At 42.7% G+C, this 24102-nt stretch overlaps 1 protein-coding gene across 1 annotated transcript in view; it reads left to right on the forward strand.

Moving 5' to 3' along the window:
• pak6 (p21 (RAC1) activated kinase 6) overlaps window positions 1-24102 on the forward strand; it is a 106765-nt gene that overhangs the window by 31579 nt on the left and 51084 nt on the right. Inside the window, exon 2 of the mRNA XM_003200290.7 lies at window positions 21138-21363. Coding sequence (XP_003200338.1) covers window positions 21160-21363 — 204 coding nt within the window. The 5' untranslated portion in view covers window positions 21138-21159. The remainder of the gene's footprint in view (window positions 1-21137; window positions 21364-24102) is intronic.

Raw genomic sequence — 24102 nt, forward strand, 5'->3', positions numbered from 1 at the left:
GCCAGCACGTACAATAAGGGGCATACAAAAAAGAAGATTTTCAAAAATAATTATTTTTAATAAAGTCAAAAAGGTTCACAAAAAGTTCAAAAATAAATTAAATAATTAAATCAATTGAAAGAACAAAAAACTAAACAAGGAAAACAAACTGAGTTCAAACCAAACAAATCATGTCTAAACCAAAAACAGAACTCCATGAAATGACAAGATAGACCACATTTATAGCACAGGGACTAGTCCACATTAAACAAGAAGGGGGAGACAAAAGCATACAATTTACAACTACAATAAACTAAGCCTAACATCTAAATACAAATCTAAATATAAGTTAAATAAATTATAAATAAAGGCAAAACTAAATATAAATGTGAATAAACAAACATTGTAAATCATTATTGAACCTAAACTAAACATGAGCTCTCCCTCCAAGCCATTAAGCCAATGGTATCGGCTGGCGGAACTAAAAGACGGCCTCTTGTGGCATGTCGGACCTTTACTTGGGCGGACCACACCCAGAAACTCTGTTCCTCGTCGGCATTGCAGCACGGTAACTTAAACTCAAAAGAAAACTAAATTAACAAAACATACAGTACAGATAACTGATTTTGTGTGCACCCAAAATAGTAATAAATGTACTGTGAATAATAAAGAAAGGTAATGAGAAACTGAAAGTGTATGCATCTTATTTAAATCAGATATGAATGAAACGAAATGTATAAACACAATAACTGAAATTGTGACCAATAAATAATCTTAAATAAATATGTATAACGTGTGTGTGTGTGTGTGTGTATATACATGTTTGTGTATGTATGTGTGCGTGCATGCCTCACTCTCAATGTGTGGCCACCACACTGGCCATCACATACACTATGGAAGGTTAATGGCCGCCGACGAGCTCTCTCAGAAATTGTAAATATTTAAAATAGGCACTATTCTTACAAATAAACTGCATAGTTCCAATCTAAACAACTACATTCTCCAATAAAAAAGCCTCAAAAGTACATTATGTTGTCTAACAGCAGTAATAATTGTCAAACTGTAGTGTCTCTCTGCTTGTTGTTGGCTGTATGTGGGCGGAGTAATACACAAAGGGTGAAGGGGCTGTATGGGTAAACCTCTCTTCTCTGACCTCTAAAGTGCTCTAGCGGCAGATGCTAGAGGCCATGGTCTTTAGCCTCCTTGTTAGAGCAACCGTCTCTCATTTGGAAGGTTGCCGGTTCGATACCAGCTCGGAGCGGGTTGAGTGGCGTAGAACCAGTGGGGTTACACAAGCGTTTGGACTGTGGGGTAAACCGGAGCACCCAGAGGAAACCCACGCCAACACAAGAAGAACATGCGAACTCCACACAGAAATGCCAACTGACTCAGCCGAGGCTCGAACCAGCGACCTTCTTGCCACAGTGTCGCCCATTCATAGACATGTATGCATTTGATTATTTAATAACGTAGTATGCATTTCAATTTGCACATAATATAGCTACATATGCAATATTGTACATATACTACTATACCTGTACATGCATTTGTATATTTTTATTCTGCATTTATGTTTTAATTCCTCTGTAATCTGTGTTTTTGTCCTGTCCTGTCCTGTCCTGTTCTGTCCTTTTTCCATCAGGAAAAACAGCATTCCTCGTATGTATAAACATACCTGGCAATAAAGCTCTTTCTGATTCTGATTAATCACATTAAAGCACAATATGGAAGAATGCATCTTGCTTATATATTAGAAAAAGCCTGTGTGGTTCAGAGCATCACTGAGAGCTGAGCATCCGAGTGTTTCTCAATGATAATGGATTATTTTACCTGAGGGCCACACAAATAGACCTAACTTACACACTTGAGGGATTTTATGCTCTCTGACGTTAATGTAGAATGAAATGTTTCCCAGACAGAAATATGAGCCTGAAAAAGAGCTCAAAAATCTCATATCACAACATAAGCATTCACATATCCTGATAGATATGTCTCATAATACAGTGTCTTTTCTGAATATTCAGTCAGTAATATTTACATTTTAAAGTATATATTGAAAAATGCACTTATTTATAAGTAATTATTGCTCTCACTTCATTTATTTAGAACTTCAGGGCAAATGTTTGATTAAGAATGTACAAATATTTATATATGTGCAAATATATAAATATAAACTATATATGTAATATTCACATTATTGTGAATCTGAAACGCATTGCTTGGGTAGATTTTGTTGTATGTTTCAGATGACAAATCCACTAGAGGGTGCTGTCTACATTTTGCAAATCTGAAATGGGTTACTTAAAGTAAGTTGTCATGTATTCTTCACATGACAAATCCACTAGAGGGTGCTGTCTGCATTTTGCGAATCTGAAATATGCTACTTTGGTTATGTGTTGTTGTACGCTTTAGATGAGGACTCCACTAGAGGATGCTGTCCTCATTTTTTTGTGTCTGAAATACATTACTAAGAGAACATTATATTTGATATTTTACTTAAAAAATCCACTAGAGGGTGCTGTCTACATTTTTTCGAATCTGAAATATGTTACTTAGAGTGAATTTGTCATCTGAAATGTAATACAAAATGTACTCTAAGGCGCTGGCTATATTTTGCGAATCATAAATACGTTTCTTAGGTTGTTTTGTTGTACATTTCAGATGACAAATCCACTACAAGGCGCTGTCGGTATCTTGGGAATCTGAAATATGCTACTTAGGTTATGTTTGGTTGTACGCTTCAGGTGAGAAATCCACTAGAGGGCGCTGTCTGCAGTTTTGTGAATCTATAATACGTTACTTAGAGTGTATGTTTTGGATAACAAATCCACTGGAGGGCGCTGTCAGCATTTTTGCGAATCTGAAATATGTTACTTAGAATATATTTGGTTTTACATTTCAGATGACAAATCCATTAGAGGGTGCTGTCTACATTTTGCAAATTTTGAAATGCGTTTCTTAGGTTATGTTTTGTTGTAAGTTTTAAATGACAAATCCAATAGAGGGCGCTGTCTACATTTTTTAAAAATATGAGGCAAACGTATTCGATTACAAATCATAGACACAGCCTTAAGTTGTTTTGTGGTATTTATTTAGTGTTGTGCAGAGAACAGAATGAAAATAATCCTTTAGGTATCTATAATGTGTCCCTGTAAATATCATTAGTGTGAAAAGGAACAAAATTCATTGTCGTCATATCGCCCCCTAGTGTTCATTTGACCTAAAAACTGCTTTTAGGTCAAATGAACACTTGTGTTAACCACTTAAACTCTGCTGCTATTTTGGGATTTCCGCCTGGATTTTGCCTACCTAAATTTAAAAGCTTCCCAAATCCACATGTAGAGGTGTAAATCCAAAAATTTGGTATCATTTTAAAGGAAGCCCTTTAAATTTTCATAAAACACTATTGAAAGTGTTTAAAATATCTGTATATGTTGTCATAAACACCAAAAAAAAAGGCACTTTTTGTATTTGTTTTATAAACTCAAATTTGAAAGTGTACCTTTTAGGCACTGTGTGGTCTAGCGTGCTGTAATTAATGTTGGTGGTTCCTGCACATGTCTGTAATCATAGGAAAAATGAAAAATGTCTCCACCATAATCTATGCAAAAGTTATTGTATTCCAACTGATGAGAGGTGCTGTACAAGCCACAGGGAGCGATCATTGTTTTCATATTTCACTATTCTTTTGTTTGATCAAACATAATTCACTTTGTTTGGAGCACGTCAGACATATAAAAGGATTATTTATGCACATCACCTCAAAAACAGAGGAGAATGGCCCTGAAGCGCACAGCATAAGGTGAGAGATGACAGCTGTCTGTGCTATCTGGGGCTGCTTATTGATCATAAATGTATTGTTTTCACTTCTGCGCCATGGAAACGTTCGAGGTTACTAAAGTAACCCTTCGTTCCCCGAGGAGGGGAACGGAAGCACTATAAGTGGATTTGATTGTAAAATCCACGCATTGGGAGGTTCGGTTCAGAAGCTACTCGTCTGAAAGAGTATTGAACGGGCCAATTAAGAATGAATTGGCAGCGCAAGCCTGCGCAGGTGAGCGGCATAAGCAATCAACTGAGTATATAAGCTCACCTGGCGCCAGCAGACGCTATCCTTTTTAAGCTGAAGAGACTTTCAACAGCTAAGGGACAGTCATTATGGCGACGGAGTATAGTGCTTCCGTTCCCCTCCTCGGGGAACGAAGGGTTACTTTAGTAACCTCGAACGTTCCCCTTCGGGGGGAACTTCAGCACTATAAGTGGATTTGATTGTAAAATCCACGCATTGGGAGCCCATTGAAAGCGCCATAATGACTGCACCTTACCAACACCCCCGATGAGGAGATAGTCAAGCAAGCGTGACGCACCCACATCATGGGGGGCGCGGTCCTCCAACGTGTCCCTGGCCCTAATTTATCCTACTTCAACAGAAGTTTTACGGATTTATATATATTTTTTGGGAAGTCGTGAGCATCTAGATAATTCTAGGAAAATACGACAGTACGTTGGGAAGCGTGCCATCCCGATAGGGAGGACGCTGCGGAGGCCATCCGTTACCCAAGGGGGGATAGATGGCAGAATTTACATATGGACTAGCCCTAAAAAGGGGGAGTACGCATAGCAAAAGAGTGGTTAGCAGGGAGGGAAGACACGGGTCCGCCCAGGGGGGGGACTTAACCGTGGCGGAATAAGCATATGGGATCGCCTAGTGGGGATCATGCATAGCAGGCACCTTTACCCAAAACGCGGGCTGACCAGCGGGCAGACCTACAACGTAGTGGGCCAGCAAGTGACTCCTCCGCTGAGTCAGTGCTGGGGGCCACGGAGGAATCTGCAGGGCTCACCTGACGGGGAACTTTACTGACAGATAAAAAGGCGCACGTATCTCCGTGTTAGGGAAAATGGCGCAGCAAGCGTGTTTCAACACCCTACCGAATTGTTTCCTCAATCACCAAGGGTTACCTAATACCCTTGAGGAAACCGGCTCCACTCGCAGATTGTAAAACCTTGCAAATGTGTTGGGTGTCACCCAGACCGCAGCTCTACAGATGTCTGTTAGAGGGGCGCCGCGTGCGCGCGCTCGAGAGGATGCGAAGCTCCGAGTGGAGTGCGCACGCGCTCTCGGGGGACGCGGCTCATCTCGGCTCTGATAGTGAAAGAAAGGCATCCACAATCTAGTGGGAACTTATTTCGGTACGGCACTTCCCTGCTGCCAACCGCTATAACAGACGAAGAGCTGCTCAGATGATCTAAACTCTGAGTGCGGTCCGGATAATACGCAAAACGCGAACTGGACAATAAAAAAGGGCTGGGTCTGCCTCCTCCGAGGGCAGCGCTTGCAGGCTCACTACCTCGTATTAAAACAGAGTGGTAGGAACCTTGGGCACATATCGCGGGCGGGGTCTCAGGATGTGAGAGAAGCCAGCCCAATTACAGGCACGAGTCACTGACCGAAAAATGCCTCCGGGTCCCCGACCCTCTAATCGATATCAACGCGACCAGCAGAGCTGTCTTCAGGGACAGAAAGATACTGAGTCGAGGATCGAAGGGATCTGACGCGGCTTGTGTAGCGAGGGCGAGATCCTAAGAGGGCATGAGAGGGGGCGGGGTGGATTAATTCGCTTAACGCCCCTGAGGAACCGGATGATGAGGTTATGCGTTCCCACGGTGCTGCCAGCCACCGCGTTATAAGAGCGGAGATGGCAGCCACGTAACCTTGAGTGTGGAGGGCGACAGCCTGCTCTCCAACTTCTCTCGGCGTAAAGAAAGCACAACGCTGATCTGGCAAATTACGGGGGTCTTCTCAGCGAGAGACACACCATTCAGTGAATAGACTCCACGTCAGGGCATAGGCGCGCTCGGGGAGGGGGCTCTAGCCCGAGTGACGGTATTAGCCACCGCAATCGGAGGTTACCTAAGTCTTCCTCGCGTCTAAAAATCTCTTCAAAGATCGGCGAGGGTGCCAGGTGGTGCCCTGTCCCTGAGAGAGTAGGTGCTCTCTCGAAGGGACTGCCAGGGGAGGGCTATCGCGAGGGAGAGCTCTGACACTCGTCCTCCCTGACCTTGCACAGTAACTGCGCGAGCAGGCTCACTGGGGGAAACGCGTATTTGCGCGTGCCCCGAGGCCAGCTGTAAGCCAGTGCATCCGTGCCGAGAGCACTCGGTCAGGGAAAGAACAACTGGCAATGAGCGATCTCGGGGGAAGCAACAGATCGATCTGGGCTTCCCCGAATCGCGCCCATATCAGCTGAACAGACTCGGGGTGGAGTCTCCATTCTCCAGGACGCAAGGCTGCCGTGAGAGCGCATCGGCTGCACGGTTGAGCTTGCCTGAATATGAATGGCGTGCAGCGATTTCAGCCGCGGATGACTCCAGAGGAGCAGACGGCGGGCGAGCTGAGACATGCGGCGAGAGCGCATACCCCCTATACGGCTGATATACGCCACCGCCGCCGTACTGTCCGTCCTGACCAGCACGTGTTGCCGCTCCAGCACCGGAAAAAAACGGTGGAGAGCGAGGAACACTGCCAACAGCTCCAGGCGATATGCCAATGCAACTGGGTACCTTTCCACAGGTCCGCAGCCGCATACCCGCAACGCACAGCCCCCCAGCCCGTGTTGGAAGCGTCTGCTGAAACGACAACAAGACTGGACGCCTGTTCTAGAGACACCCAGGCCTGTAGGAACGAGGGGTCGCTCCAAGGGCTGAGGGCGCGGCGACACAGCGCAGTAACAGAGACTCGGTGTGCGCGCGCGTGCCATGCGCGTCTGGGGACTCGATCGTGATCAGCCAGTGCTGAAGTGGTCTCATATAGAATAATCCGAGCGGCATGAAGCGGCTGCGGATGCCATATGCCCCAGGAGCCTCTGAAATAGTTTCAGTGGGACCACTGTTTTACTGTCGAGCTCTCTCAGACAGTACAGCATCAGCTGAGCGCGCTCTCCGGAGAGGCGCGCTGCCATGGTGACCGAGTCCAGCTCCAGCCCGAGAGAAGAGATCCTCTGCACGGGGGCGAGTTTGCTCTTTTCTCGGTTGACCTGAAACCCCCACAGGTGGAAGTGCCAGAGCACTTTGTCTCTGTGCATAATCAACTGCTCCGAGAGAGGGCAAAAATCAGCCAGTCGTAAAGAAATCGAGTATGCAGATGCCCGCGAGCCGAAGGGGCGCTGAGGCACCCTCCGCGGGCTTGGTGAGGACCCGCGGAGACAGAGAGAGCCCGAAGGGGAGGGCTTTGTATTGCCAAGCTCGACCTTCAAACGCAAACCGCAGAAACTGTCGGTGGCGAGGAAGAGTGGAGACATGGAAATACGCGTCCATCAGGTCTAATGCTGCAGACCAACCCAGAGGACGAACGCACCGGAGGATGCGCTTCTGCGTGAGCATTCTGAACGGCAGCTTGTGCAGGCAGCGGTTCAAAACGCGCAGATCTAGGATTGGCCGTGACCCACCGCTCTTTTTGGGCACGATGAAGTGTGGGCTGTAAAACCCGCTCTCCATCTCGGCTGGAGGGAGCGGCTCGATTGCATCCTTCGCCAGGAGGACAGCAATCTCCTCTCGCAAGACAGGGGCGGACAGGGGGCTGACCCTGGTGAATACACACCCGTGACTTGGGGGGCCGTTTCGCGAACTGAATCGCATAGCCGAGTCTGATTGTGCGTATGAGCCACCGCGAAGAGCTGGCCCGCGCTAACCAGGCAGGCAGAGCTCTCGCTAATGGACTCATCGCTACAATCGCCGACGTACCAGCAGTGGGGCAGCGCGGAGTGGGTGTGCTGATCCGGGAAGCTCGCGGGTCCCATGGAAAAGCTGGAGGTGAGATATTTGCTCTCACTCCAAACCCGAGCTCCGGAGGGGAGGCTCGAGGGGTGGGAGAAAGGAGACCGTCCTCCCAGCGCTCGTGAGCCACTGGCGAAACGCACCGAATCTGCAAGCTAGAAAGCATAGCGTCCCAGACTGGCAGATTTCGGGCTGTCACATCTGGGGAAGTGAAAAGTGCCCTTTCATAATGTTTTCATGGCAGTAAAAAGTGCCGTTGGAAATGGGGCCCCGCCCTCCAGCGGGGAAAGAGCAAGTTCCCTCTTCTCCAGATGGCCTGTCCCAGGGGCGCTTCGCGGTCCGTTGCCGGACTTAGCGGCGTTCTGGGCAGGGGGGCTGCCTGCTTCCGAGGTGCCCGACACGCTCGCTTCGCCGGAGGGGCGTGTGCGGGGGCGGAGCAGCTCTCGTAGGCGGGCGCCTTCGGCGAGGAGCAGGTATGAATGGCACGGCGGGCGGAGCGGGCTACGGACCGCCGATAAGACATCACCCACCAACTGCTCTGACAATTCACAGACAGTGTCGCCGAACCTGGCTGGGGATATGGGGAAGTCAAGAAAGCGGACTTTGTCGACTTTGCGCATATCAGCCAGGGGTGGCGCTCCTGGACCACTAATGTGGACATCGTCCTCCCCAACGCACACGCAGCGGACTCAGTAGTCCGAAGAGCTAAGTCGGCGGCGGTGCGAAGCTCGTAAGCCTGGGTTGGACCCACCCTCGTGCAGCTCGGCCAGCGCCTGCGCTTGGTAGCGCTGGTAGGTGGCTATCGCATGCAAGGCGGAAGCAGCCTGGCCCGCAGCTATGTAAGCTCTAGCTCCGAGGGAGGTAGATAACTTACAGGCTTTGGATGGGAGACGAGGCGGACCCCGCCAAGAAGAGGCGCCGCGCGGATTTACCGCCATCGCGCACTCAACCTGAGGAATCGCCACATACCCCCTGGCTGTTTCACCGTCAAGAGTGGTTAGGGTGGAGGTACACGCAGCACGAGCAGAAAAAAGTGCTTTACAAGACCGCGTGAGCCTACTGTGCACCTCCGGGAAGAAGGGAACGCCCCTCTAGTCGGTCCGGCCGCGGAGCTGGGGGATAAACCATCTCCAACCCACGGCCGAAGCAGCCCGGGAAAGCACGGCTAACATGTCCGTTTCAGGATCCATAGTGACAGCGCTCACCAGCCCGAAGGGGGCGAGCGGGTCTGGATCATCATCGGACAATGAAAGCCCACCCTCCGATGCCGCGGTGGACATCTGGTCTCCGGTGTCATCGGGCGTAAGGGCTACCATCTGTTAGACGGATCGCTTCCCCCGCCCGAAGCTTGGATGGAGCGCTTAGAGGAGCGGGAGGTCCGCGGGCCCGTGGGCGACGGATTATCTCTCGCTGAAACCCTCAGATCTGTCCGAGTGCCCGCTGCAGAGCAGGGGACAACTGGGGTGGTTCGCCCTTTTGCAAAGGCTAACCGCGATCTTGCGCAACAGTCATGGCATCGCAATGACGACATGAACTGCCCGCGAGCAGCGCATTAACATGCTGGACCCCCAGACATGTAACGCAGTGCCCGCGCCCATCATCCGAGGACAGGAAACCACCGCATCCAGAAACGCACAGTCGGAGCGCCGTCCTGATAAGGACGTGCTGCACGACTGTGTTGCTCTTTCTGTGAAGTTTGCAACTTTATACGCACCGCTCTGGAGGACCGGACCCAAAGAACGCCAGGCAAGGGAGAAACCCAGCTCGACCGTCTGCCACTGCGTGTACACACTCTGGACCGGGAGAATGCTCTCGTTCGCTCAGAATCGCTGGTCACAGCAGGAGGAACCCTCATCGACTCGATCAGAAAGTCTCTGAAGCGAAAAGGATAGCGTCTGCTGGCGCCAGGTGAGCTTATATACTCAGTTGATTGCTTATGCCGCTCACCTGCGCAGGCTTGCGCTGCCAATTCATTCTTAATTGGCCCGTTCAATACTCTTTCAGACGAGTAGCTTCTGAACCGAACCTCCCAATGCGTGGATTTTACAATCAAATCCACTTATAGTGCTGAAGTTCCCCCCGAAGGGGAACACCGTGATTCATTCAGCAACTGTTTGATATGTGAATATAATTCAGTAAAAAGAATGCTAGAACCGTATGAGCACCGGCAAGAGCTTTCATTTGAGCTATAACTTGTACATGTGTTATATATGAACCATATGAAAATGAACCAATGTTCAATACCCAGCTCGGGTATCCAAAATACTGTGTATTTAAGTGTAAATAACTTTTGTACAGTAGAACAATATCCAAAGAGATGCATATGTGCACAAAATATAGATTCTACACTTTCAAACGAAACCATTTACGGGGGTCTGGTGCAATGCTAGCCCTTTAAATCTTAAAGCGAAAGTTTATGACATCACGTGGAGTTTAACTGGTACTTTTTTTTTGGTTCCACAAAAATGTAGACTGAAGATTTCTGATGAGCCTGTTTTGCATGATTTGCTGTTTATTGCTGCTGAAAATGATTAATTATTATCATGTTTTAAGCTGTGCTAATCGGTCAGACTGGAAAAATATATATTTAGAGTATTACAGACTGACAAAAGTGAAAAGAAATCAATCAGATGAGAGAAGCTGTTGTGGCCAAACTGAAGCAGGACTTCAAGAGCAAGAATCTTGACAACATTCATGTTTGTACTTATCATTTCCATTCAAATGGATGAAATATTAGTCCAATATCTTTATTAATTCTGCTCATACGTGTGTTTTACCACCCATTACATTCAGTCTGTTGAAATATTGCACCTTTTTCTGCTTTCAGAGTCTTTCTCTATGTGTTTAAGCAGTTGTTTCCGTGGTTCAGACAGCAGAAATAGACAGAACATTGTGTATTCAGTAATATATTAACTGTGGAACGCATACCATTGTTTACAACTGATAATCGCAAATATGGCCGCCTAGACCAGCTAGGATAACTGACCAAAGCTTGGCGCAAGTATAAACCCTAAACACTATATGCAGTGTTGTGTGATTTGGAGCGATTATAGCATGATTTTGTCAAACTTCAGCTCACTCTCTGCTCCATTTCCAGCGCTGTCATCATATCAGATCAGGATGAAATGCTGCGGCGGTGAAAAGGGATTAGTCTTTCTGAAAGCCGATAGTGCTGCTTTACTGCACACTTTAAATGGATTATGATCCACATGGGATAAAGTGTGGGACAATATTAGGGCAGATAAACAAATGCTTACATTGGGCTTTTCCTGAGATTAATGGATGAAGGAAAGTTGACAACAGCTTTAAACGGACACGCGGATCAATAATGATATCCGATTTACTATTAATTCCAGAGGATGTTGATCAATTTGACATTGAGATGGTTTGGAAATGTCTCACATGAAAAAATACTATTGTCATTTAAAGTGAATACTGTAGTGGTTTTGAACCCATCTGTGTAATTTGTTAAGATGAATCTGCAGTTGCTATAGCAACACAACAATTATAGTAATTAATCTGTTGTAATGGTTCTATAGTTGCTATAGTAACAAAACATCTATAGTGATTAATCTGTTGTGGGAATTCCATAGTTGCTATGGTAACAACAACTATAGTAATTAATGTGTTGTGATTCCTTAGTTGCTATGGTAACACAAATATAGTAATTAATCTGCTGTTTTGATTCTGCAGTTGCTATGGCAACACAACAGCTATAGTAATTATTCTGCTGTGGTGATTCTAAAGTTGTTATGGTAACACAACAACTATGGTAATTAGATTGTTGTGGGGATCCGGCTGTTGCTATGGTAACAACAACTATAATAATTAAGCTGTTGTGGGGATCCAGCTGTTTTAGTGTTTTAGTGGTTCTATAGTTGCTACAGTAACACCTTAACTATAATAATAAATCTGTTGGGTTGATTACATAGTTGCTATGGTAACAACAACTATAGTAATTAATCGGCTGTGGTGGTTCTACAGTTGCTATGGTAACACAACAACTATAGTAATTAATCTGTTGTGATTCTCTAGTTGCTTTGGCAACACATCAACTAAAGTAATCTGTTGTGGTGATTATAACATTACTATGGTAACAACAACTATAGTAATTAATTGGCTGTGGGTATTTTGCAGTTGCTGTGGTAACAACAACTATAGTTACTGATCTGTTTTGGTGATTCTACAGTTGCTATGGTAACACATTAACTATAGTGATAAAGCTGTTGTGGGGATCCGGCTCTTGCTACGGTAACAACAATTATAGTAATTAAGCTGTTGTGGGGATCAGGCTGTTGCTATGGTAATACAACAACTATAGGAACTGATCTGTTGTTGCAATTCTACAGTTGCTAGGGTAACACATCAACTATAGGAATTAATGTGTTGTGGTGATTCTAAGGTTACTATGGTAACAACCACTATAGTAATCTGTTTTAGTGGTTCTACAGTTGCTACAGTAACACTTCAACTATAGTAATCTATTGTGGTGATTTTACAGTTGCTATGGTAACACAACATCTATAGTAATTAATATGTTGTGGATATTTTATAGTTGCTATGGTAACATAACAACTATAGTAATTAATCTGTTGTGGGGATTCTTCAGTTGCTATGGTAACACAACAAATATAGTTATTAATCTGTTGTGGGGATTCTACAGTTGCTATGGTAACAACAACTATAATTAATCTGATCCGGCACCTTATTTTACCGATCCCCTCCTCAACCGGCTTCCTCCCAATTCCGATGTTAACTTTCACTTTCTTCCGCGACTCCCCAACCCTCTTCATTTTCGTCCACGACAAACAAACCCCCCATCTCCACTTTCATGCGCGACACCTCTCCATCCTCAGGTAACATGCCGGATCCGTTACCCCGATTTGTTGCGGGAACTCTCAATTCACAAATTAAGCACTGATTATAGGGTTTATTATATTACAATAAATCACAGTTTATTGTATTAAAACATGTGTTTTGTATATGTTTTTTTGCGATTTTTGGCAATTTCAAATGTCTATATAAGTTGTTGTTGATTTGATTCTTTCTGCTTTGATGTTTTGATTAGTTATTTCAATAGATACATTTAAACTATATAAAAATGGGCAGCTGACATAAAATAAAAAGTACATTTAAAAATATAAAAACTTATTTTTATATATTTAAAAAGGCAGAAAGAATATATATATATATATATATATATATATATATATATATATATATGTGTATATATATATATATATATATATATATATATATATATATATATATATATATATATATATAATTTATAAATGTTTTAGTTTATATTTATATAAAAACATTTTAGTACATTTTAAACATGTATTTCTTTAAGTAAATTGTTATAATATATTATATTATATAATATATATCAAAATGTACATTATTGTACAATTAAGTCGTATATACATGTGACATCATGATTTCTATTTCGTTTACAAAATGATACAATGTATCGTTCACTTAACGCTTTAATAACCAAATTGTTTTCTAAACTGAATGTTAGGAATGTTCAGTGATAACATTTTCAGCAACACATCCTTACCACATTTTTTTTTCTCAACATGTCAGTCTGGATGTGGTTCTAAAAGCTTCAGCTCTGGTTTTGTTTACATGACCACAACATCCTTAAGGAAATCGATAGCTGTAAAAAGCAAACAGCCCCAGTCCATTCAGATACACGTCAGGCTCTCATCCGCCCGCCATCATCGTGTGAAAGACTGCAGAAAAACAAGTAAAGCGTGCTCAAATTAGGGCTGATGATTAATTGACTAAGAAATAATTGTGATTATCTGATTAATTGGCTGTTCTGGTGTTTGATGATTAACTGTCTGATTTGGCAATGTGACAGAAATCTAATACAATCTTTACAAATGCTTAAAAATTATACTTAAAGGTGCTGTATGTAGGTTTTTGACTCTTCTAAAGCATAAAAACACCATAGTATGTGTGCTGATATTTCAGAAACATGGTTAGTGAACATTCTTGCTTATGTGAGAAACTATGCTGTAGTCAGATATTCTGGTTTGAACATGTGCGTTACACGCCGGATTGGCTGTCTTTGTTTTGGTCATTTAACCCGCCTAATGCCAGTTTAGCCAATTATATTTCAGCACCCGAGTTGCCTTGCTGGAAAACAGCGTATTTGAGTCATTCAGTCAGGAAGGCTCTCAAAGTATATGTCCAGGACCAAAATATGACCTGCGGTGGACAGAAGCAGACTCCGAAATGAGATGCAGATTCAGAGGTTATTAATTGGCAAATAATAAATATTCCCTGTTTAAACATTAGGTGTGCTGGTTACTGTAACACGGGGAGTGACAGAGACAACTGAGATCGGGTCCACTTGCAGGTTTATTGCGGTAGTCAGGCAAGCAATGGTCAACACGGGTGCAAACAGATTTATATAGACCAGATTCACCAATCTCGGTCCTGGAGGGCTGGTGTCCCTGCAGGGTTTTGCTCCAACGTACCTCAACACACCTGCCTGGATGTTTCAAGTATACCATGTAAGAGCTTGATTAGCTTGTTCAGGTGTGTTTGATTAGGGTTGGAGCTAAAATCTGCAGGACACCGACTATCCAGGAACAAGTTTGAGGACCCCAGATATAGACAGAATCATAGTCAAAGTATCAGGCAAGAGGTCGGAAGGCAGGCGGCAGACAGGGACAAAAAGACAAACGAAACCAGGGTCAAAACACGGGAAAACAAGACTAGGAAAACTCGATGAATTGGACTCGGCAATCGAAGTGAGTGTGTGTGCTGCTTAAATAGTGTGTGTAATCAGTCTTTGACAATCCTCAGGTGGTGCGAGTGTAATCAGTCAGAATAAGGAAGCATGTGTGTGTAAGGGTAGTGCTGTCTCCTCACAGCAAGAAGGTCGCTGGGTTGCTGGTTCGAACCTCGGCTCAGTTGGCATTTCTGTGTGGAGTTTGCATGTTCTCCCTATATTCGCGTGGGTTTCCTCCGGGTCCCCCACAGTCCAAAGACATGCGGTACAGGTGAATTGGGTAGGCTAAATTGTCCGTAGTGTATGAGTGTGTGTGAATGTGTGTGTGGATGTTTTCCAGAGATGGGTTGCGGCTGGAAGGGCATCCGCTGCGTAAAAACTTGCTGGATAAGTTGGCGGTTCATTCCGCTGTGGCAACCCCGGATTAATAAAGGGACTACGCCGACAAGAAAAGAAATGATGTGTGTGTGAGTGAAGTGCATGTGTGAAAATGTAGTCCAGAAATGGCGGATTTGTAGTCCATAGTGATTATGAGTGAGATCCAGCGGTCTTAGAAGTTAAGACCGCTGGTGATCGTGACAGTTACATTGTAACCCCGTGTCCTAACAACACGTTATAAGACCAGATTTCCATTGATAAACAGTTTGGCTGTTTGCACCAGACGAAACATGGCAGAGAATAGTGCACTCACTGCACTCCAGCGAAATGGTTATATGGAAATGGATTATAATCTAAGTAATACATATTACACCTCTTTAAAATTAATAAATGTAGATGCTGAATCACTGATTTGTGTTGGTTTGCAACAGCTCTAGAGTTCAATCTCAAACAGTTTATGTTGTTTTCCAGATCCGAGCTGAACTATCTGCTGCTGCTTTCAGTAGTATAGCAATAAATGTCACGTAAAATGGCATTCAGACTCACATTATTAGCATTTAACACTGAATAAAGCACATGCGGTGCACCTGAAGTCATCATTGTTCATCTATGAGATTCTAAAATATCTATTTCAGGTGTTGGTTAGAACAAAAACTTCTTTTATTATGGAAAATATTGTGGAGAGCATCCTGACTGGCTGCATCACCACCTGGTATGGAAACAGCACCAGCAGCAATCACAAAGGCCTACATAGGATTGTGCGAATTGCTGGACGCTTAGTAGGAGGTGAGCTTCCCTCCCTCCAGTACATCTACACCAGGCAGGGCATGAGAAAAGCCAAGAGAATCATCATGATTCCAGCCACCCAAGCCATAGACTTTTATCTCTGCTACCCTCAGGCAGACGGTTCCGCACCAGCCGACTGAAGGAAAGCTTCTTCCCTCAGACTATCAGGCTGATGAACACTTAACACACCCCACACAGACTCTTCCACACCCGTCACTGCACCCCTGCATGCACTGAATTAACCAATCCGTACTTGAAACAATACTGCCTACAACTGTGTGTACACCTATTCATTGTACATATCACTGTCAACGCTGCCAATTTACATTGTCCTGTTTTTTGGGAGTATGCTGTTGTATGCTGTTGTATTTGCACTGTCTGTATTTTGCACTGTCTGGAGCCAGCACCTAAGCTTTTCACTCATCATAGCACACATGCCACTGAGAATGTGACAATAAAAGTAATATGATTTTAATTGGATTTGAAATATTCCTTCTATCGCGTGCTGTTGCTTTTAGTTTGAAATAGGTTCAGATCATCCTTAAATCAGGGTTTAGGTTTGATAGTCAGGCACACTCATGTCAGTCTGGCAACCTGGGCTAACTTGCAATCATCAGAGGAGGAGCCGAGTGAAAATGTGTTTTAAGAAGTGCAATACCGAATTCAACCACTGGGTGTCAAACTTACATACTGCACCTTTAATGCTGTTATTTTTTAAGATGGAAATTAGCCACAGTTTTCCGGTGAGTGTTGGTGTAAGGGTAGGGTAAAGAACAGTAAAATAAGAGTTTTCTACTGTATAAAATTCATTACACCAATTAAGAAATTAATCATCAAAACCAATATGTGTGTGTGTGTGTGTGTGTGTGTGTGTCTGAGTGAATGTGTGTGTGTGTGAGAGAGTGTGTGAGTGAATGTGTGTATGTGATTTTGTGTATGTTTCTCTTTCTCTCTCTGTGAGTGTGTATACGAGTGTATGAACGAAAAAGTGTGTGGGTGTGTGTGTCTATGCGAGTGAAAGGGTGTGTGTGTTATTAGCAGTCCGTCAGTATGATGGCAGCTCAGCTGTTTTCAACTTAATGCACATTGAACCTAAAGGCAGGAGCCAGCGGCCAGTCTCTCTCTGTCATCTAAAGGCCAACGCAACATGAGCGTAAACACAGACACACGCACACACACATACATATAAATATATATACACACACACACACACGCGCACACACACACATAAATACACGTATATACAAACAAACATATATACACAAATATATAAACACACACAAATACAAATAACCATATATACACACATACATATATACAAACACACATACACATACACACACATATACAAATACACATATATATACTCACACATATACAAACACACACATATATATTCAAACACACATATACACGCATACATATATACATACAAACACACACATATTTACACAAATAAATACACTTAAACACATAATATATACACACACACACACACACATACAAATACACAATATATATATAACAATATAAACACACATATACAACCACAAATATATAAACACACACACACACACACACACACACACACACACACACACACACACACACACATATACAAACACACATACACACATATATACACAAATATATATATACACAAACACACACATATACAAACACATATACACACCCACACATATACAAACACACACACACCCACACATCTACAAACACACATATACACATATATACACAAATATATATATACACAAACACACACATATACAAACACACATACACACCCACACATATACAAACACACACACACACACCCACACATCTACAAACACACACACACACACACACACACACACACACACACACACACACACATACACATACACACACATATACAAATACACATATATATACTCACACATATACAAACACACACATATATATTCAAACACACATATACACGCATACATATATACATACAAACACACACATATTTACACAAATAAATACACTTAAACACATAATATATACACACACACACACACACATACAAATACACAATATATATATAACAATATAAACACACATATACAACCACAAATATATAAACACACACACACACACACACACACACACACACACACACACACACACACACACACACACACACACACACACACATATACAAACACACATACACACATATATACACAAATATATATATACACAAACACACACATATACAAACACATATACACACCCACACATATACAAACACACACACACCCACACATCTACAAACACACATATACACATATATACACAAATATATATATACACAAACACACACATATACAAACACACATACACACCCACACATATACAAACACACACACACACACCCACACATCTACAAACACACACACACACACACACACACACACACACACACACACACACACACACACACACACAAATATAAATATATAATATTGTGCATATATACACACTCAGACACACACACACACACACACAGCTGATAGCAGTGCTCTCAAGCTCAAAATAGCCCTGGATATCCAGCAAAAGAAGATGTGCATGTCAGAGACAGTGTTTCTCTGTGCTGACACTGGATCAGTGGATGTGTGTGTGTGTGTGTGTGTGTGTGTGTGTGTGTGTGTGTGTGTGTGTGTGTGCTGGCGTTTCTAATTTAAGAACAAAGATGGCATGATTTTTCTTTCGCTTTGAGGCAGCGCAACACATCTGAGCCAAATTTAGTGCAAGTGTGCAACAAAAGGACAGAAATAGAAACGAGGTTTGGCATCGGGTTTGAAATCATGTGTTGGTAATGCAATAATGACTGGAGTATAAGCTGAGCGGATGTTTAGCTAGAAAATAAGCTTTCATAATATGGTATTTTATTATCATAGTTATTATTATTGTAGTATTTCACATTTCACCTACAGATGCTCTTGTTGTTGTAGCTGCTGCATGGTTTTGTTAAATCCGTGACATGATTTATTCAGATGTCACCATTTGTTTTTGTCTATGTAATGCAATAAAGCAAAAACATTTATCCATTCAATTTCCTTCGGCTTAGTTCTTTTATTTATCGGGGGACACCACAGCGGAATGAACCGCCAACTTATCAAGAATATGTTTTACTCAGTGGATGCCCTTCCAGCTGGAACCCAGTACTGGGAAACACTCATACACACTCATTCACACACACACACACACACACACACACACACACACACACACACCCTGGGCTCGAGGATCCCTTGAGCTCGGGGCTCTCTCCCGGGACAGCATGCCAAACAAGCTTTTATAAATCATCAGCTAAGTGTGAACTCTTGAAACATTATAGTTTTAATAACTAATTTCTGATAACTGATTTGTTTTCTCTTAATGACAGCACATAATGTTTGACTATATATTCATCAAGACACTAGTATTCAGCTTAAAGTGACATTTAAAGGCTTAACTAGGTTAATTAGGGTAAAGTTAGGGTAATTAGGCAAGTTGTCAGAGAGACAAACTCCGTGATTCCCTCCTCTGACCAGCAGAGGGCACCCTCACCTCATTATTAACTGTTTCATTGTTCCCTCTCCACTACATTTCCCATCTACGATATCACTCCGCCATCTATTTAAGCAGACTGGTTTGTCTCACTCTTTGCGAAGTCTTAGCTGCGTCCCAAATCGCATACTTATGCACTATTCTACACCACTGTGTAGTATAAATAGTGTAAGTAGTGCGTTCTCACTGAAAACTCTTTTAATAATAAGTGCACTTTAATTATCCGGATGATCACTCATTCAGCCGGTAAAATGAAGTGTGTAATGACGGACACTTCACACACTCAACGACCGCAGGTTTGCTCACATAGTGGAAGGGGCGGAGCTATCAGGCGCACATGTTGGATAACTTTATTTATTTTGGATTGTGAAAGCAAAACTCTCCAATGAGAGTGATTATAGCGCCTCCTGATGGTGAATGCGGTTATACTCACGGCAGGTATTATTTGATAGTCTGGTTATTAATTTCTCTAATTTGGCGACCGTCAAACGTCATCGGGGAAACGGTTTGAATTTCCGCTTAGTAAAATAACATTAGTGCTCCATTTGGGATGACACTACATACATATACTACGCTGCTCAGTGTGTAAGTGCATAAGTACATAGTGCATGAGTGCATAGTGTATAGTGTGCCATTTGAGACGCAGCTAACGACTGCAGCTTTGCTCACGTAGCGGAAGGGGCGGAGCTATCAGGCGCACATGTTGGATAACTATTTATTTTGATTGGTGAAAGCAAAATTCTCCAATGAGAGTGATTATAGCGCCTCCCGATGGTGAATGCGGTTATACTCACAGCAGGTACTATTTGATAGTTTGGTCATTAATTTCTCTAATTTGGCGACCGTCAAACGTCATCAGGGAAACGGTTTAAATGTCCGCTTGGTAAAATAACATTAGTGCTCCATTTGGGACGACACTACATACACATACTATGCTGCTTAGTTTGTAAGTGCATAAGTACATAGTGAATGAGTGCATAGTGTATAGTGTGCCATTTGAGACGCAGCAAACGACTGCAGCTTTGCTCACGTAGAGGAAGGGGCGGAGCTATCAGGCGCACATGTTGGATAACTTTATTTATTTTGATTGGTGAAAGCAAAATTCTCCAATGAGAGTGATTATAGCGCCTCCCGATGGTGAATGCGGTTATACTCACAGCAGGTACTATTTGATAGTTTGGTCATTTATTTCTCTAATTTGGCGACCGTCAAACGTCATCAGGGAAACGGTTTAAATGTCTGCCTGGTAAAATAACATTAGTGCTCCATTTGGGACGACACTACAGTCATATACTATGCTGTTGAGTGTGTAAGTACATAGTGCATGAGTGCATAGTGTATAGTGTGCCATTTGAGACGCAGCTCTTGTTTGCATCTCGTTAACATTTCTGAGGCTTTATATCCTGTTTGGATTTTCCTGTTGTGACCCTGCCTTCCTACCGTTTACCATTGTTTGCTGCAAGCCCTGACCATTTGCCTGTTGATGACCATGCTTCTGTTCACTCTGCCTTTTCTGACTACGATTATAATAAAGCTTGCAAGATGGATCCAAATCCTTGTGACGAATCATTACACAAGTCATTGTACAACAGTGGTTTGTTCTGGAGACAATCCGAAACAAATATTGCTTAAGGGGGCTGATAATATTGACCTTAAAAGGCTTAAAAAATTAAAAACTTCTTTTATTCTAGCCTAAATTAAACAAATAAGACGTTCTGCAGAAGAACAAAATATTATAGGAAATACTGTGAAAATTTCCTGAATCTGTTAAACATCATTTGGGAAATGTTTGATAAAGAAGAGTATGATTGTGACTTCAGCTGTAATGCATATACTACAATGTTGTGCATATGTGTGTGTTTCGCAGGTCTCGGCTGTAATATCTGACAATGTTTCGCAAAAAGAAGAAGAAGAGGCCTGAGATTTCAGCACCGAAGAACTTTGAGCATCGAGTTCATACGTCGTTTGATGCAAAGCGTGGAGTTTTCGTCGGCCTTCCAACACAATGGCAGAGTTTAATAGAAAACCTGCGGAGACCCAAACCCATGGTGGATCCTTCCAGAATAACACCGGTGGAGCTCAAACCAAAGAAGGTCAGAATCACAACAAGCCTTTCCCTTTTTAAAGGGGACCTATTATGATCCTTTTTACAAGATTTAAAATGCGTCTCTGATGTCCCTAGAGCAGAGGTTCTCAAACTTTTTTCGCCAAGTACCACCTCAGAAAAAAATAGTCTCTCCAAGTACCACCATAACGACCAGTATTAAAATACAGTAGTGTAGTAGGCCTAATTAAGCAGCTAAAGCTCTGGACAATTTAGAAATGAGGCAGATTAATTTCTATTATTATGAATATTTATTATTGTTAGCAACTTTAAACATAATAAATAGCTTGAACATTAACACTGCCCTGTGCTTACAGGTAAAAAAAATCTTTAAATTAAAATGTGCTTCTAAAAGTTAATTACAAATGGTCTTAAAAAGAAAAAAGAAAATTGCTGTACTGAAATGTAAAGTATAAACATATAGCAGCCTCGGACCTCATAAATATAGGCTATTTGTGATCTTATTCATATATAAAATGTTTTTGAAAAGTTTTGTAATAGATGTTGCACATATTTTTAAGGTATTTGTTTGTATTTGAAATCTAAACATTAACTTTAAATGTATGATTTGGATTTACATATTTAATTTAGAAATCAGATCTGCTTACTGCAAGTTATAGGCTTTGTGTGTCACAAAAGCAGGTGATTAAACTATACCTGTCAACATTGGGACATAAAAATACAGGATAAGCCCCCAACAACTGTTACAAATATGGGGAGGAGACTAGCTTTAAATGATGGAATACAAAACAAACATTAGAAAATTTAAAATAAAATTAAAAGTTTAGCCTATTAAAATCAATTTACTGATCACATTGGTGTTATTGTATGTGTCAGAGTTAAAAGTGTGTTCATTTTTTTTACTTGAATTATTCAGCAATTCTTCTGCGTACCACTAGAAGGAAGCCTGTGTACCACTAGTGGTACACGTACCACAGTTTGAGAACCACTGCCCTAGAGTGTGTGTGTGTGAAGTTTCAGCTTAAAATACTATACAGATAATGCGTTCTAAGGCCTCGTCTACATTAGTGCGTTTTAGTTTTAAACGGCGTTTTAGATCAAAAACGATCCACGTCCACACTAGTGTTTCACCTGGCATCTCTGAACATATCTCCGTCCACACTACGCCACCAAAAACGCATATCAAGTGACCATTCACACACTCTGGGCATGCGTGTTCTAGTATAAACAGGAAGCCTGCGTCTCGCTCGACATTTGGTTATTGTTAGTCAACAAACGCCGGTTGAACAATGAATGCAATGGCAAAGAAAGCAAGAGAGGTATTTTTGTGGACAGATGACGAGGTCGAGTTACTAATCGTAACAAATGAATAACTGCACAATGGTGCCTAAAACAGACAATAGTGCAAACAACGCTCCCATTTCTGTGCCCTTGTTGTTGTTTACAGTACTTTCTTCCGGTAGCGTTAAAGCCATGTGTTATAGTCATGTGATAGGGGCTTGACGAATAAGGGAAGAATACGCAATGACACAAAAGCCCCAATCAGGTAGCGAATCTCAGCAGCCCCGCCTTCGTTTTCAGATGTCTTCATTTTTCCCCATCCACATTGAGACGAAGCAGCAGCGTTTCAGAATGAAAACGGCTAATCCAGCATTTCCGAAACGCTCCATTTTCGGGGCTCGAAAACTCCGGCGTAGTGTGGACTTATGGCGTAACCGTAGCAAAACTTATGCGTTTTTAAACTAAAACGCTTTAGTGAAAAGTGGCCTAACTCTCTGAAACTGACCCTTTTAGGCTTTGATCCTAATTGTTTGGTGTTTTGGTGACTGTCGCTTTAAATTCAAATGAGATTGTGCTCTTTTTCAGGAGGGCGGAGCTACAAATGCCTGTGTTTCAGTATAGTGGCAGATGTAAAACAGGACTAGTGTTGTCAGTTTGAGTCAGGTCTGCATGCTGTCATGTTGTGTTTACACCAGATACAGATGAAGCAGAAAGTGTGAGTGATTTGCATGTTAAGTCAATGCAAAGACGCGAATAGACATCAAGCGGCGTGATACAAGTAAACAATGCAGCCCGAATGACGGGATTCGCGCAAATGAAGTGCAAATTGTGCAGTAAAATCGCTCATGTTGGAAAATCTAAACTTCAGCAGATATTTGTGCCACATTAACCAATCTGGAGCTTGCTCTAGTATGGGAGTGATTATGACGTAGCTCCTGTTGTTGGCGTCTCGAGAGGAAAATCTGGACAACAGCTCATCAAAATGGGCTCGGCTCAGTCTGAAGCACCGCTGAAATCCTCCATCATCTAGAAATGTATTCTCTAGGAGCTGATGAACTTACAGAGCTGCTGCACCATGCTGAACACATCTATAGTGTTTTTCAGCCTTCCTAAAGCACATAAACACAGCTACTCTCTCAAAAAAATCCATGTTGAAATCATGTCGCGTTTTCAGTGTCGGGCTAGTAGCTCGCATCGCGTCACGCAAACCCTGCCCCAGAACTTCCCCCGAATCAAACGTCACACAACCAGCCCACTACAGCAGGAATCAGGCAGATAAAGCACACCATCGCATCATCACGAAACTATTAAAATAAAGACAACCGAAACAAACAAATAACACGTTACTGTACAGCATAACATGATATGTCTATATGCACAGGCCTGTGTGTTTCCATTCATCATATTTGTTTACTCGCTGACTGACTATTGGCATGGTGCATCGTGTGGTCTCGTCACTAACGGAGGGACCCAGCGCATTGAGCGC

The sequence above is a fragment of the Danio rerio genome, chromosome 17 (assembly GCF_049306965.1).
Source record: "Danio rerio strain Tuebingen ecotype United States chromosome 17, GRCz12tu, whole genome shotgun sequence".
Taxonomy (NCBI): domain Eukaryota; kingdom Metazoa; phylum Chordata; class Actinopteri; order Cypriniformes; family Danionidae; genus Danio; species Danio rerio.